Source organism: Limulus polyphemus, unplaced genomic scaffold (genome assembly GCF_000517525.1).
Source record: "Limulus polyphemus unplaced genomic scaffold, Limulus_polyphemus-2.1.2 Scaffold1981, whole genome shotgun sequence".
NCBI classification, from domain to species: Eukaryota; Metazoa; Arthropoda; class Merostomata; order Xiphosura; family Limulidae; genus Limulus; species Limulus polyphemus.
This window is the reverse complement of record NW_013667591.1, coordinates 14,018-29,480: the sequence shown is the minus strand read 5'-3', so window position 1 is coordinate 29,480 and position 15,463 is coordinate 14,018. Positions and strand designations below refer to the sequence as shown.

Genomic DNA, 15,463 nt, shown 5'->3' with positions numbered 1-15,463 from the left:
GTTATTAATTTCTTGATGCCCTAATATAAACAACCAATGTTGATTCCCATGAAAAAAGATTCCATTTTTGAAAACTAGCAACAAACAGCCCTCACCAGCCACAGAAAATGTTCGTCAGAGGAAGAATTAAAATCAGTCAAAGTAAAAGACTCAATAGGAGAAAAAGCACTAATAATCACCTTTTGCAACCTAAGCCTCTGGTAAGAAAACTCTACTAGAATATAAGTACAGAGCCTTCCTGGAAAAAGAAAACAGCATGAGACACATATTGAATCAAATAACAAAATGTAATACAGAAAATTTGTAAAAAAGAGGTTAAGGGTTCAAAAAGAAGAAACCAGGCAACTTAGGACCAAACTTAAACCAATCATGGACAATGTCTATCTATATACTTGTGGAAGACATAATAAAAAAAATCTTGAAAGAAGAACCTGAAAAATTGGGCCAACAAGAGGCATATGATTTCTGTGGCAAATGAAAATGGCTGAGAGTGCAGCTCTGTCACCTGAAATAAAACAGACAAGCCCTGATCATGACAGACATACAGAAAAAATGATGCAAACCATTAAGGAGTTGTAGAAAGACAAGAAACCAAATTCCACAAGCACCAACTCTGAAAGACAGACCAATGAGATTGGTATACTGCCAGGGAGGAATATCTGCAAGAATATTACAAAGCCAGCTTCACTAACAAAGAACAGCATAACATCCACATCCATTGTGGAAGATTTATCAAAACACTATGTATCGGAATCCCTCTGAGACAGGCAAGAGTAGTAGAAACTATAGTAGTGCAAATCAGTATCAGGCAATAAGAAGAGAAGCTAGACCTAAAACTGGAAACTAGTAAAGCATCAAAAGGTGATGCACTGCCATCACAAATTAATCAAGCATGGGACAATCAAACCACTGGCACATCCAATGAAATACCAGCTCAGAGAAAGACATGATGTGAATGTAGCCATAAAAGTAGAGAAACTGCAGCAAACAAAGGTTGTGGGATTTATATTGCCTGTTGATATATGTCATGAAAATCAAAGTGTCTATGAGTACTAGAACACAAAAGTTGTGTAACAAGAGCAAGAATTCGACATTCGTGTGGAAGAGCCCAAATCTCTAGCATAATAATGTGAGAATGGGATATCTGAGAAAACTACAGGCCCTAAATATAACAGTCCCACAACATATCACTCTACACTTGGAGAGGTATTGGTAAAAAGATCCTGATCCAGAGGAGATGGAAAAAAGAGGAAATCTACCACAGAAAACTCACAAATGAGCCACACCTGAAACAATCAATAGTAATTGTAGAATAGACTCCATGAAGGAGCAAGATCCTACTGACAGTATCTGAAGTAAGCACAATCAACGGGAATTGCCAAGTAAAGAGAAGCCACTGTTCTCCAAACAAAGAGGATATGTCTAGCAGATGGAAAAGTATGTGCAACAAAAACTCAAGGAGACTGCAAAACCAAAGGAGACAAGTGAACAGTTCCTGGAAGTATATTAATATGAGTGATCCCAGAAAAGAAGCTATCTGGGAGGTCAATTCAGTGTGAGGTAACCATTGAGCAAGAATCCCTTAATCATTGATGTAATGATGACAGTATGTGTGTGTGTGTGTGTGTGTGAATGAAGACCCAGAGTGCCAAAAACAGACCAAAAAAAAAAGAGGGGCAATAAACTAAAAATCACTCCACCATGTGAAAAAGAAAGATGGATGCATCATGGCATGTATATAAACATCTTTGAAATCCCTAATCTTCATCCAAAAACACTTGCATCAGATTCTCAAAGGTTTCATCTAGAAAGGAGAAATACTTAGATAACAAATGAGATGAGAAAGATGAAAGACCAGTCTTCTGTTTCTTTGGCACCACAAAACAATGAAAGTAAACCCCTGAAGAAACATGAAGTATAACATCAGTATTCCTTTGTCGTGGAAAAGGTTTGAAGCTGTCAGATCCAAAATCAAACAGAAACTGGGAGAGTCAAATTTGGAGGATGAAAAGAAGAAAGAAATAAAGAATCTGATGAACCCAAGAAACATGAAACAAACTTTATGGATAAATATATATATATATCTTGGCACAAAAGCCCAGATGAAAAAATCATCTAGAAGAGTCAATGAGTGAGTCATAAATACCCACCATGTTTACATCAACACTATGTCACACAAAAAATCATATGTAAGATGTATCAAGCATCAAAAAATATTGTACTGGACTCTAGAAGAGAATGGTAACCAGAAATTAAAATATAAGTACCTTGCAACATAGCCCGTTGGGCAAAGACATCAAAAGAACATGAGCAGCATGGTAATAGAAACAAAACCTGTAGGTACAGAGGACATCAAAGTAGACCTGTCATCCTAATTAAAATAAACAAGAGAACAATAATAATTAACAACAGTCCAAAAACGAATATCTCAAAACAAGTCAACTCATAGATCACAGGGCAGAAAACGTATGATGGATCACAGAAATAAAAAAAAAAGAAGACCTCTCATCCCCCAAGGACAAAACTAAGGATCACAACTTGAGAAGGAAAAGCAGAAGGGCAACATGACACAAGCACCCTCAGGTGTAATGCTAGTAGGTTCAATACCAAAAATATATAAAGTACCTGAAAGAAGTTCAGTTGAATGGATGGCAACTGCCTGTTGAAGAAACACAAGTGTAGAGGATGACATTTCAAAAGTCTTCCATCTTTTATTGGTTTATTACAACATATCATAAAACACCCTCCACAATCCATCAAAATACTAAAAAGACCGATAACACCATATACACACTGACCTGATGACGAAAAAAAGAAGACCTTCGAAACGTCGTCTTCTATTCTTATGTTTCTACAACAGGGAGTTGCTGTCCATTCAACTAAATTTCATCATGACTACTCTGCCTAAATAATCTATCAAACAATAACTGAGAGAAAATGAAATGAGACCAGCAGAAATGTAATCAGGACTAGGGCAAGCACTGCAGCAGAAAACTCCAGCTCTGCAAACGCTGAAGGTGAATACGCCTGATTAAAAAACTTACCTTCATCAAAAATAAAAGAAAATGGCATTCTTTTATGTAAATTAAGGGTCCACACAATTGTTATACCCACCAAAAATATCAGTATACAAAGGCACAAATATGTTAAACAATCAGAACTGACATAGCATCTACAATTTGCTACAGACAGACTGCATAAGTAAGGCCCCAAGGAAATTCCAATAGTGAAAGAAATAGCTACATGAAAAAATCATCATAGCAAATGTCATGATATAAAAGACAGTTTGGTTTAAATATTAGTGATTAATTTATATTTGTGAATGAATATTTTATAATTTTTAAGTTTTGTTATAATAAGAGTTAAAAACAGATGATTGTAGAAGGTTTTGTTAATAACTAATTGGTGTCGAGAATGTAGAAAGTGGCCAGACAACTATGTAATAAAGATATAAGTAGCGTGAGATGAGCGGGAAGAAGCAGACAGAAAACAACAGACAGATAATAGCAAAAGAGAATATAGCTGTGTGAAGTTCAGTACCATAGATGTGATAGGCCTAACATTTAATATGTTAGAGTGAAACTAACAGTATAAAAAGAAAGATAAGAAGGATAATTTTATTCCGTCAAACATGGATCTAAAGTAATTGAATCAGGTTGGGTACAATTTGACAAAAAGAACAGAGGACCTTCAGAAGAAAGAAGACCAAACAAATTATGGTAACTTGTGCTACAACTGCAAGTGAATCACACACAGAATACTAGTATGATAGTAATATAGAGAAGATAGTTCGACTTGTCAACTGAAATTCTAAAGTAATTGAATAAGCCTAAGTGGACTTTTGACAAGAAGAATATAACTACATATAAGTAGTGTTTATGATATTGTAATCTCTATAGTGTGAAGCTTTTGTTGTACATACATTTAACTTATTCCAAATATATATATTATTTGAAAACAAGTAAAGTATGTGCTGTTTATTCATTGTTGAATTTATCACTAACAAGTCACAGACACCTTCTGTAGAAGAATCCTAAGCCCAACAATAATGTAGTATATATTTATACTATTAAGAAATATAAGCAAAAACCATTTATTTCAACTATTGGCAAAAAAGAAGAACCCATATACATATATATAATGTTTTGTTTTTTTAAATCTGACAACTAAGTTAACAGCTATACTGTTAACAAGAAAATCTAATTCATGATGGAAAAGCATTGTTAATGTAAGATCCTTTGATGTTCATGCAATAAGTCAGGTGGAAGATGGAAGTGTGGACAAGTATATATGACCTTTGTTTTGCAATGCATAAAAGACATTCAGAAAATTTTAATCTAGTGTTTTATTGACAGCATGAGTTCAAACTCAAGAAGGAAAGGCTTTCAGTATTTCAGAGATAAGTCTATCTGATTTGAGCTTAACATTAAGCTTTAAAAAGTTTATATCCTTCAAATGGAAAATTACAGAATAATGTTATAAAATATGGGATGAAAGACTGAGTATATAGACATTTTATTCATTAAGTGACCTTCAGAAGATAACGTTGTCATGATGTATTATATCACCTACCAGAAGATAAAGTTGTCATGATGGATTATGTCACCTACCAGAAGATAAGGTTGTCATGATGATGTTATGTCACCTACTAGAAGATAAGGTTGTCTTGATGAGTTATGTCACCTACCAGAAGATAAGGTTGTCATGATGAGTTATGTCACCTACCAGAAGATAAGGTTGTCATGATGGGTTATGTCACCTACCAGAAGATAAGGTTGTCATGATGGGTTATGTCACCTACTAGAAGATAAGGTTGTCTTGATGAGTTATGTCACCTACCAGAAGATAAGGTTGTCATGATGGGTTATGTCACCTACTAGAAGATAAAGTTGTCATGATTAGTTATATCATCTACCAGAAGATAAGGTTGTCATGATGGGTTATGTCACCTACCAGAAGATAAAGTTGTCATGATTAGTTATATCATCTACCAGAAGATAAGGTTGTCATGATGGGTTATGTCACCTACCAGAAGATAAGGTTGTCATGATGAGTTATGTCACCTACCAGAAGATAAGGTTGTCATGATGGGTTATGTCACCTACCAGAAGATAAGGTTGTCATGATGGGTTATGTCACCTACCAGAAGGTAAAATTGTCATGATGGGTTATATCACAACCTGAAGGTCTTCATTAAAATGAAATATCAAAACTAAACTTCTTTCTGATTCTAATAAACCTGAACAAGTGACAACAATATTTGAATAAACACATTACCAGCAGCATTATACATTTTGTATGTTTCATTTGATAAAGCTGATATCAGACTTGGTGAGTGCTTCAACTCAATAGCTCGAGCAATAGTCACTATAAGAAGTAAATCATATCACATTAACCAAATAACTGTCTTTTTATTTAGTTAAATACAATTCATAGCACTGTTATTTACTATTAAAAAATGAAACAAAATATTTCTAATCATTTGCATATTTCTGTCTGAACTTCTGATATGAATCATACAATTTCATGCACAGAACTTCTATCATTTGGAAACAAGTAATATAAATGTATTAAAAAAGTCTTTTGTGTTGTTTCAATGTTTAAAATAGTAATATAGACAAAACTGATATACATACTTGACTTCCATAAACAATGGAAGCCTTGCTTTTATACTTGTAATTAGTTTACCAAAACATTATTCTAACATTGTTACTGTTGTTTGATGTGACGTTTCTCTGTCTTCCAGAGTAAAATTACACAGTAAAGAAGTATACAAATTTAGTAAATGTACTACTCTAAAACTGATACTGAAATAAATATAGCATGTTTTTCATAAAACTCACCTTCTTGAGCCTCTGCTGTACACTGGTTTATATAGCATGTTATAACATGCGAGTCTAGGTCAGAACCTGGTTCTGGCTTCTCTAACAGTTGTGTCACATACTGTTCCTATACAAGTTACAGTTTAGGTTAACTTATTTTACACATACTTGAAACATATCTTTCACATATAAAGAATATCAAGCTATTTAATTCTTGAGTTCTCACGTGTGAAATTACAAAACTAAAAAAAAACTAAAATGTACCTTTAATCTGGCTTTTTTTTATTAACTATATTGTTAAGTAAACATTTTCAAATATCAAAATGATATTACTGATCTAAATTTTTTGTATTTACATAATGTATAAACATTTCTTGGACTCATTACTAAACACCAAAACTACTTTTTAAACCAATTATTCTTAAAACTTGCTATCCACAACATTACAGTGAAAGGTATTCAAAGAAGTTGTAAAAACTTAGAACTATAGAAGCAAATGAAGATGTGGCTAATGAGAAAGTGGAAAGTCCAAGAGCACTTCCATTTGATACCTTTTTTTTCAAAAACAATTAGTATTTGGAAGAATGAATAACTACTGTGATGAAAAATGATGTACTGGCTTATGCTGAATAACTATATACATGCATTTAAGTAAAGCTACTTAAAAATTGAATTCAAGAGTGAATTCAGATCAAAGTAATTTTAATATTAGTGGTTACAAATAATACTGTCAAACTCTAAATATTTTGTTATCATTATCAAACAAGTTCTTCATAAATTATAATAATCATCAGTAGAAACAAGTTTCAAAATTACACACAAAAACAAAAATGTCAAATACACAACTTTCAATGAAATACATACACTAAGTCTGTTTATTACTTAAAGTTTTTCTAATTCTGTAATATACCATTTTTAACAAGCTATGTAAGAAGTGCTGTACATCAAAATGAATCTTAAACAAAAAATACAAGAATCAAGACAAAGCAAAACCACCTCTGACTAACAAAAAACATAATCATGAAGCCAAGAACTAGATAATAGAGAGCTAAAAGTAAACATTTTCCTTATCTGAAATAGTATTTCTGGTAGATAATCACCTCTGCACACAGAATAGCTTGATCCCTCATGCATCTGTCTATGATATTTGTATGCCTTGAGCTAACTCCCATTTAAAAATCATGTGTTTAACATGAACTGCATTAATGCATGATGACATTTTCATGCAATGATAGCTCTCAATCAATAGGACAATGACACAACCTCCTTGCACAGTAACTCCCATTAAGCATTTGCTCTCAAAATAATGTCATTCTTAGACGAGGCAAGAAGGAAGTGCATGAGAAGTGGGGAAGATGAGTGGAAAGGTGTGAAGAGGAGAATATCTATTGGAAATTCATTTCCAGTTGAGAAAAATGTTAACTACAGAGACAATCCCCACCTTCACACACACACAGAATAGCTAGTATCCAACAATGAAATGGTGGAGGTGCCAGTGCAAACATTAAACACAGATGAGCTTCCTTCAGAAAGAGCCCAAAAAAAACCATGAAGTGTGACACCTGATGGCAAAAGCTCCATTGGAATACACCCATGGGAAACCACATCTCATTTCGACCAAGGTATACTTTTTGCTCAAAAGGAAACAAAGAGAAAGGCAAAAAGCCCCAAGTATTGCAGAGATGGGTGGAATTAGATCATGATCCATCACACAAGTGTTTGGTGAGCCAAGAAGTGTAATGTGATTACGGTGCAATCAGACTGTATGGTATGTGTCTCACCTCGACTCAACTGGACAGACAAATTCTCACTTCAGGAAGAGGAAACACTAGCTATTTGAGGGTTGACCTGCACTACACAGACAGTACCATCACAACCCTACTTCCCACCAGTGTTGTGCACAATCAGTGAGAAACTTTCCAAGGTCCACCACCTCAATGGCTAGGAATTGGTAAGTGACAAGGGTCTCTTGTGCTCCACTAGAAGAAATGGGTGGAGACCCAGAGAAATGTCCAGATCCCCACTGGACACCTGCCAGAAAGATCTTTTACTAGAGATAGTGCAATGGGTGACCACCAGCAAACATGAGCCAAATAAATGGTGCCAGCTTTTTCCATGATAGTCTAAAGAATAGTACAGTCTAGATCAAGCAATTGAAGAATTTTAATACCACAAGGATACCTCCTGCCTCAATGGTGGGCACTGGTAGAGAAAAGGTGGATGGGTTGAAAGCTTTCCATTACCCCTGCAGATAATGAGAAATAAGCATACCTGGAAAGGTAGCACCGACCACCTGGCAGGATCCTATAAAAGGGAAGAGTGACAAAAAAGAAAAAGTACTTACCCTTCTCAAAGATGATATGTAGTTTTATTGAAGAACAGTGACTGGAGAAAGTCGAAATCCTACAGGAGACAAAACAGCCAAATGATGAAGATAATGGGAGATGAACATGGGCAGAATCATCCACATGCCAACCTGAAGGATGTTGTCCAGGAGGTTGGTGAAAATAAGACATAAGAGAGTGAGACAGCTGACAAATCTGATACAACAAAATGTGAAAGAATGATCACCTTCCTGAGCAGCTGAAGTCCTAGGAAGAAAGGCTCAGACTGGATAAAGGAGGAAGTAAGTATGGGGAAAGAGAGTATCAATGGCATATACCTCTGAACAATGGCAACCAAAGGTGAGGAGAAGAAAATATGTCTTCAGAGAAAGAAGGTATAATGAAAATGAAGCCAACAGTTCAGATGGAGCATGTAAAATCCAATCAATGTCCCAGTTAAGAATGGGAGTAGGGCTATGAGGTCGGTAAAGAAAGAAGGATCAGAACAAAGTGGAGAGGATAGGAGAAGAAAACCTTACGATAACAGGAAAGGCAAAATATAGCTTATAAAACCACCTGAAAACCAGCAATAGTGGAAATTGGCAATACATGGACAAAAAATCATGTGAAAAACACCAATAAGTATGCCACAGTAGGATGGCCAGGCAGAATGGAGAGGCTGATGGACCAATGTCAAAGCACCTGACATTTCTGTTGAATAGATGAATAGAGTTGAAGGATGACAGGAATGAGATAAGAAAAAGGCAACGTGATTGCAGTCCAGCCCTGCAGGCAACAAACTAGACAAAAACCACATGTAAAGATGAAGGGATGACACCCCTGGGTGAAAGAGGGACATGACTAGAGCAAAAGGGAGTGGGACTCGAGCAGAAGAAGAGGGGCCCATACATCAATTGACAAAGCAGAGGAAATCAGGGTTGTGCCAGCCAAAGAGGCAACACCAACAGGACCCTACATGGAGTGTTACATATCAAAGCAAGGACATGAGGGAGAAGAAGAATAGGAGGATACGCATAAAGAAAAAGATGAGAACAGTCCTGGGAGAGAGCACTGACAGTCAGGGCCAAAAGAAGATGAAGTGAGGACCTGAAAAGGAGAAGTCTAGTGTTAAGAATGGTGAAGGTATTAATGAGAGGCATGCCCATCTGAGCACACCCAATGAAAAACCTGAGAGTGGAGAGACCACTACGTGGTTGGAACCCTGTCTGGCCAAGAGAGGTATTTTTTATTCTGCCACTACGTTCAGAGCCCCTGGCACATGACAAGCCACGAGATAAACCTAATAGGAATAAGCACAAAATAATAAGTCCAACATGTGAAAGAAGTCCCGGAATGGGTACCCCCCAATGGTTGATATAAGAAATGATAGTGGAATTTTCAGAGTGGATCATGATAAACCAATCCATGAGAAAAGGGAGAAAATGCCCAACATGCCCAAAGTCATGTAGTCATTCAGAGATGCCCTGGAATGGTTACCCCCAATGGTTGATATAAGAAATGACAGTGGAATTGTCAGAGTGGATCGTGATGAACCAATTCATGAGAAAAGGGAGAGAATGCCCAACATGCTCAAAGTCATGTAGTCATTCAGAGATGCCCCCCCACTAACATGCAAGGGGTGTGTGGCAAGGGAATGCCATGGTCAAGCAACCAAGACAAGTCCTTAAGAAAAGCAGAAGATAGGCACACACTCAAGGACAACAAATCTCAAGAAATGTTCAACTGGTCCCATAATTTCACAAAAAAGAGGTGATTGTGTGTGTGTTGCTTTAATAAATGAGAGGTTCAATGGGAAGCCAGTGTTCCCAAAAGCAAAAGAACCTTGTGTGCCCAATGGAAAAAAGAAGCACAAATCTTGGTGAGAACACATTCCATTGTTCATAAGAGATGTGGTGAAGCTGAGTCTGACTGAGATGAGAGTTGAAAAACATGCCCAGATGCACCAAGTACAGGCCAACCATAAGAAAGGACTTGGAAGTCTTGACAAGCTAGTCCAGCCAAGCAGTCTGATGCAGAAGATTAGAGATGTGAGAGAAGACATCCTCTCAAAAAGTTGTTGAGGAGAAGCCAGTCATCCATGTAATAATGGAACCTCAGCCTCAATCTGTGAACAAGACAGGCAAATGCATCCATGATTCAAATAAAAATATACAAATCCAAAGCAATGCCAAAAGGAAGAGCATTGAACTGGAAAACATAATCCCAATGGACAGAAGAAAGAAAATGCTTGGAGGACGGGGAGATTGGTATATGTAAAAAAGTTGTCTGAAATGTCCACCTTGATCCTCCAAAGTTCAAGTAAAAAAAACCATTGGACAATAAGAAACCAGTTGAGAGATGATATGTCAATAACTATATGCCAGACTAGTCTTCTTAGGGATCATAAAAGAATGAGAGTAATAACCAGGTTTAGGGTTAAATACCTTCTTGATGGTGTTCTTGGCCAAGAGATCCAAAACTGCATCCTCTAGACACTGAAGATAAAGGGGAACAGAGGGAGGAAAAAAGGAAGTGGAGAAATAGACTGTGGGTAAGAACTTGAAGAACCCTACTGTTGGAAGAAAATGGAGATGAAAGGCTGGCAAAGAGAGACAGATGGGGCTCACAGGGCCACACTCAACAGAGTAGGCACCTATGACCCTTACATTATGAAGTGGGAGAACGGGAAGTAGAAGAAGGCCAAGAAGCTGGAACAGGAAGAGAAGATGTGGATTCAACAGGACTAGGAACAGGAACAGAATGGTAAGGTTAAGAAAGATGAGAAACCATAATAAGCAATGAAGACTGATGTACCCAAGGTCTATAGTGATTCAGAAACATGTAATTAGCCAGTTTTTTATAGAAAAGCATATAGATTGAAGTCGTCAGATAGTTCTTTTATACAAAATCACATAGATAGTTAAGTGGATAACTTGTTGTTTCAAAGCATATAAATAAATATGTGGTTAGATGGTTCTCTTATACAAAATCGGCAAGACATTAGTCAGTTATTTATTCAGTAGAAAATTGTATAAATGGATGATAAATGAACAATTTATTTTGTAGACAATTATGCTTATAGAAGCATCACATAGAAAAGTGACTGGTTGTATAGCCATTTTTTACAAAACAAATGGAGCTTAACAATGATCTCAGAGATGAGTGTAAGGGAGATGTACATCAGCCAGGAGAGCATCCCATCCTAACAGCAGAGGAACAAAGTAAGGAGAAATAGAGCAGAAGAAGTAGTATGGGCCAATGTGGTGAAAAGAAGAGAACAAACCTCTCCATAAAACCCCTCCTGAGCACGATGAAGTTCCTCAGACACAAGGAGAAGTGACGAAAGGTAATACAGGAGGATGATAAGAAAGAGATGGAGAAGCAAAAATTGAGCATTAGAAAGGGAAATAAAAATAAAAAAGTCCAACTCCCAAATAGATAAAAGAAACTCCAAAGACATGGAATCAAGTAACATAAATGAATAATAGCTGTTAACTGTGACAAAAGAGTAAACAGATAAGAAGGATGAGACATGTTAGTACAGGTGTGCAGGTGTTTGAGAAATGAGTCTGCAAGAACCCTAATGACAGGTGAAGGAAGGAAGGGAAACAGAATAGTCTTGAGTATGGGCTTCATGTATTAAAGCACAGGAGAAGTCAAAAGACAATAAAGAAAGAAAATAATATACCTGTGAAATCATATCAAAGCAGAGATTAAAAAGGTGGGGATTTTCTTATACAACTGAAGCTCTGACTAGAGCAAATACTGTTGGGGAAGATAGTCTGTCAAAATCATCATCATAATCATCCTGATCATGTTCAAATTGGGCAGAAGGAACAAATTCAGAATGGATGGGAGAAAAAGACCAGTATGCATGAAGAAACCCACAATATGTTGAACAAAGGCTGTCAGATTCTCCATAAACAACACGACCCCTGTAGCCACAACACACAGGTCCTATGTCAGTGGAGAATTCATAATGGGTAAGCAGGAAAGAAAATTTTGTTTTTTAGTAAAAAAAAAAAAAAACAACAAAACTTAAACAAAATTTAAGTTTCGTAATTTAATTCTCATGTAATTGATTAATAATGTCAAAAACACATCCATTATGGACAATGCCAAGGAAAAGAATGAAGTTATTTTGAAAGAAAGTGCTCAAGGGGAGTTACTGCACAAGGAGGTTGTGTCACCCTCCTATTGGTGGAGGGCTATTGTAAGAAATGATGTCATCATGCACTAGCACAGTTCATATTAAACACTTGATTTTGAGGTAGGAGTTAGCTTAAACCTAGTGGCATGCAAATCTAATAGGCAAATGCAAAAGGGATCAAGTTATTCTGTGTGAAGAGGTGAGGTATTGTCTTGGAAATAATACACACACACACACCATTGACCTAAGAACAAACAACAGTCACAAAGCCAAAAATAAATACAATCACTGAGCTAATAAACACTACTATACAATAAAGCATATGCTCTTCTTTAATTTACTTACCACCCCCTCCAACAAGTAGGAAATTTAGAGTAAATTACTCATTATGATATTGTCATCACGCACAAGTAAAGTGAAATTTTTATAGTCTTCAATCTTATTTGGTTACCATCAAATAGGAAATCAGAACCCTCTTGCCATGCCAACCTGTCACATTCTCTCTTTCAGAAATTGCCAATAGTTCTCTCTGATGTTTAATACTATATTATTTATAACCAATAGAGAGCCAAGCTTTTAATCTATCAAATGACATATTATGTTGTTTTCTGTAAAGAAATTATTGATTTTGCTTCCAGTTCAAATTTTATTCCCATGGATAACACATCAAAAAGCTTATCTGAATTTTTAACAGCTCTTGTCGCACAGTTAGAAAGCCAGACAAATTTTGATATTTATGGGACTTATTCTGCTTTTTCATATTATTATTCTGTGGTCTTTGGAGCAATATTTAATTAAATAAAAATTAATTTATTGTAATATTACCATTAGCATAAAAAAAATAGGGTTAAGTGTCAATGACAGTCAACAGAAAAAAAAAAGCTCAGGCGAGTACTTTAGGTCTCGTTTTTCATGTGCATGTTTTATTTATTATTATAAAACTAACCAAAATCTAACATTTAGAAACTTTTTAGGTTAGACAGATAAAATAAAGAATAATAATAATAATTTTTCACAAAGTATGCTCACAAGTTGCTGACAAGTAGTCTGTGCGTTATGTAATATGATACTGTAACATAGTGGTCCCTGGGCAACTGCGAGTCCACAAAGGTAATATCATCTCATTAAATAAGTAAGTTTTTTAATGCTGCTGTTTTTTAATTGTACACTCAATTATATATGTCTTTCATTTGATAGTGAAAAATGGGAAAATTAGTTAGTTATTAGTTAATAAAAACAGTTTATTGGTAAGATGAAATCTTTCAAAAACATGGCATCCATGGGGAAAAAATAATAATAAAAGGGGTCTTTGGTGGTAAAAAGGTTGGGAACCACTGCTGTAATGTGAGCTGCACATTTTCCACGTGATTTATAACTTATATGGCACAAATAGCAGTTAGACACAGTCCAAAGGACAATAAAACAATAATATTTAAGTATAAATAGATGTATACTGTTATGAGTTTAAAGCTATTTATGATAAACAAATATTGTTTCAGGTAACAATCTGAAGTCATTCTAGAAAGAAAAAAAAGGATAATTTAGATTTATTTTGATTTTTTTGTTTTTGGTGATTAAAAGGTCAGTCAAACTGACTAACCTTCTATAGAGACAGGGTAGAGAAAATAACAGATAAAATATAGTTTTACTAAAAAATAAACGTTTGAAGTTTATATAGGAGGTTTTATAGATTAGGCAAAGGAAATTTAAGCTTTTTGAGACAAAGTATTTTTAATCTTAACATGAAAATCACTTTGTACTCAGACTAGTCAAAAAGAGACTCAATATAAATCTCTAGTAAAAATACTTTATTAAAAAATGGATGTTTTGTGTACAAAAGAATTGTAATGGTTACGAACTCGGTCAATTCGATTGACCTTGTAGAAAGAGAGTTAAGACACCAGTATCTTGCTTTAAGTATGCACACTCATTTGGAGAAATAATTTTTCATCTGCATTACAATCCATCCAAAATACAAAATCTATTAGTGATAAGTAAACCCTGTGATACATTATGATGATGAGTACATTACTATCATTCATTTTGAGAATGCATGTAGACATTGATTTAATACACATATAATATACAGTATGAAAGAAACTGATAAAAATTCAGTATATTTCTATCTTTTGGGAATCAGAAATCAGAAGCTTACCTGTATCGAGTGAAAAATTCCTGCTGCCTTACGAAGACACTTGTGAATTTCTTTAGCTTCTTCCATTGCAACTCTGAGATAAGAAACCAACATATTTAAATATCTTAGATAACACTACACTTAACACATGTACATAAAAATATTGACAAGAAACAACAGGAAAATAATAAGAAATTCACCATGTAGAACAGATTAGTGTAGAAAATAAAAACATTTCACAATACCAAATGGTATTACAATTCATTAAAATCACCTGTTACAGCACAAAGGGTAAAAGGCACCACTGGTTTCAAATGTTTGTAAAAATATCCATATTTTCAGAATAACACACTTTAACTGTAGCTTTCTTGTACTTTAAGTATAAATTTGGTCTGGTAATTATTGTACAAAATTACATAATATTATCCTCTTTGGATCCTTATGTGAATAGTTCATCTTGGTAGTATTTAGTTAGTACAATATCTTATTACGCTAAGATATACTCTTCATTCTGAATGTTTATCATTATTTTTTGTAGATAGAATGGCTATGAAACTACATACTCATGTTTTATTTTTATTTTTTTCTGTTCTGGGAACTGCAGTTAATATAACTATTAAGTTGTTAACAAAAACATTATTATCAAGCATTATTCCACATAAAAGAAGGAAGTTTTTATATGTAGTTATACTATACTGCAATTGTTTACTTGAATTCAGACATATTTGAACCCTCTGCTTATGAATTTTGAGTGCTAAGTTGATCTCAATTTAATCATCTTAAAAAAAAAAAATTAATGTGTAACACTTTCAAATCAATGTGGCCAGACTATTAGGTTGTCAAAAAATTAATGTCACATTTTGGAACACTTTCATTAACTACCCCCCAAAAAACATACATTACGTATAATAGTTAAACAAACAGACTAAACATCACGTTAGTGTAGCCTATATAATGTGTAAAGTTTAATATACTCTAATCCCTTATAGTGATGGCACACGATGAGACACACATTTGGCATGTAATGCTGTTT

The 15,463-nt window shown here is 34.9% G+C and overlaps 1 protein-coding gene across 1 annotated transcript in view; it reads right to left on the bottom strand.

Annotated features, from left to right (window-relative positions):
- The window catches only part of LOC106465558 (BRO1 domain-containing protein BROX-like), a 45,096-nt gene that overhangs the window by 16,781 nt on the left and 12,852 nt on the right, over window positions 1–15,463 (bottom strand). Inside the window, exons 4-6 of the mRNA XM_013925785.2 lie at window positions 14,452–14,524; window positions 5,844–5,949; window positions 5,278–5,367 (exon numbers count right to left, since the gene is read on the bottom strand). Of these exons, the coding sequence (XP_013781239.1) occupies window positions 5,278–5,367; window positions 5,844–5,949; window positions 14,452–14,524 (269 nt within the window). The remainder of the gene's footprint in view (window positions 1–5,277; window positions 5,368–5,843; window positions 5,950–14,451; window positions 14,525–15,463) is intronic.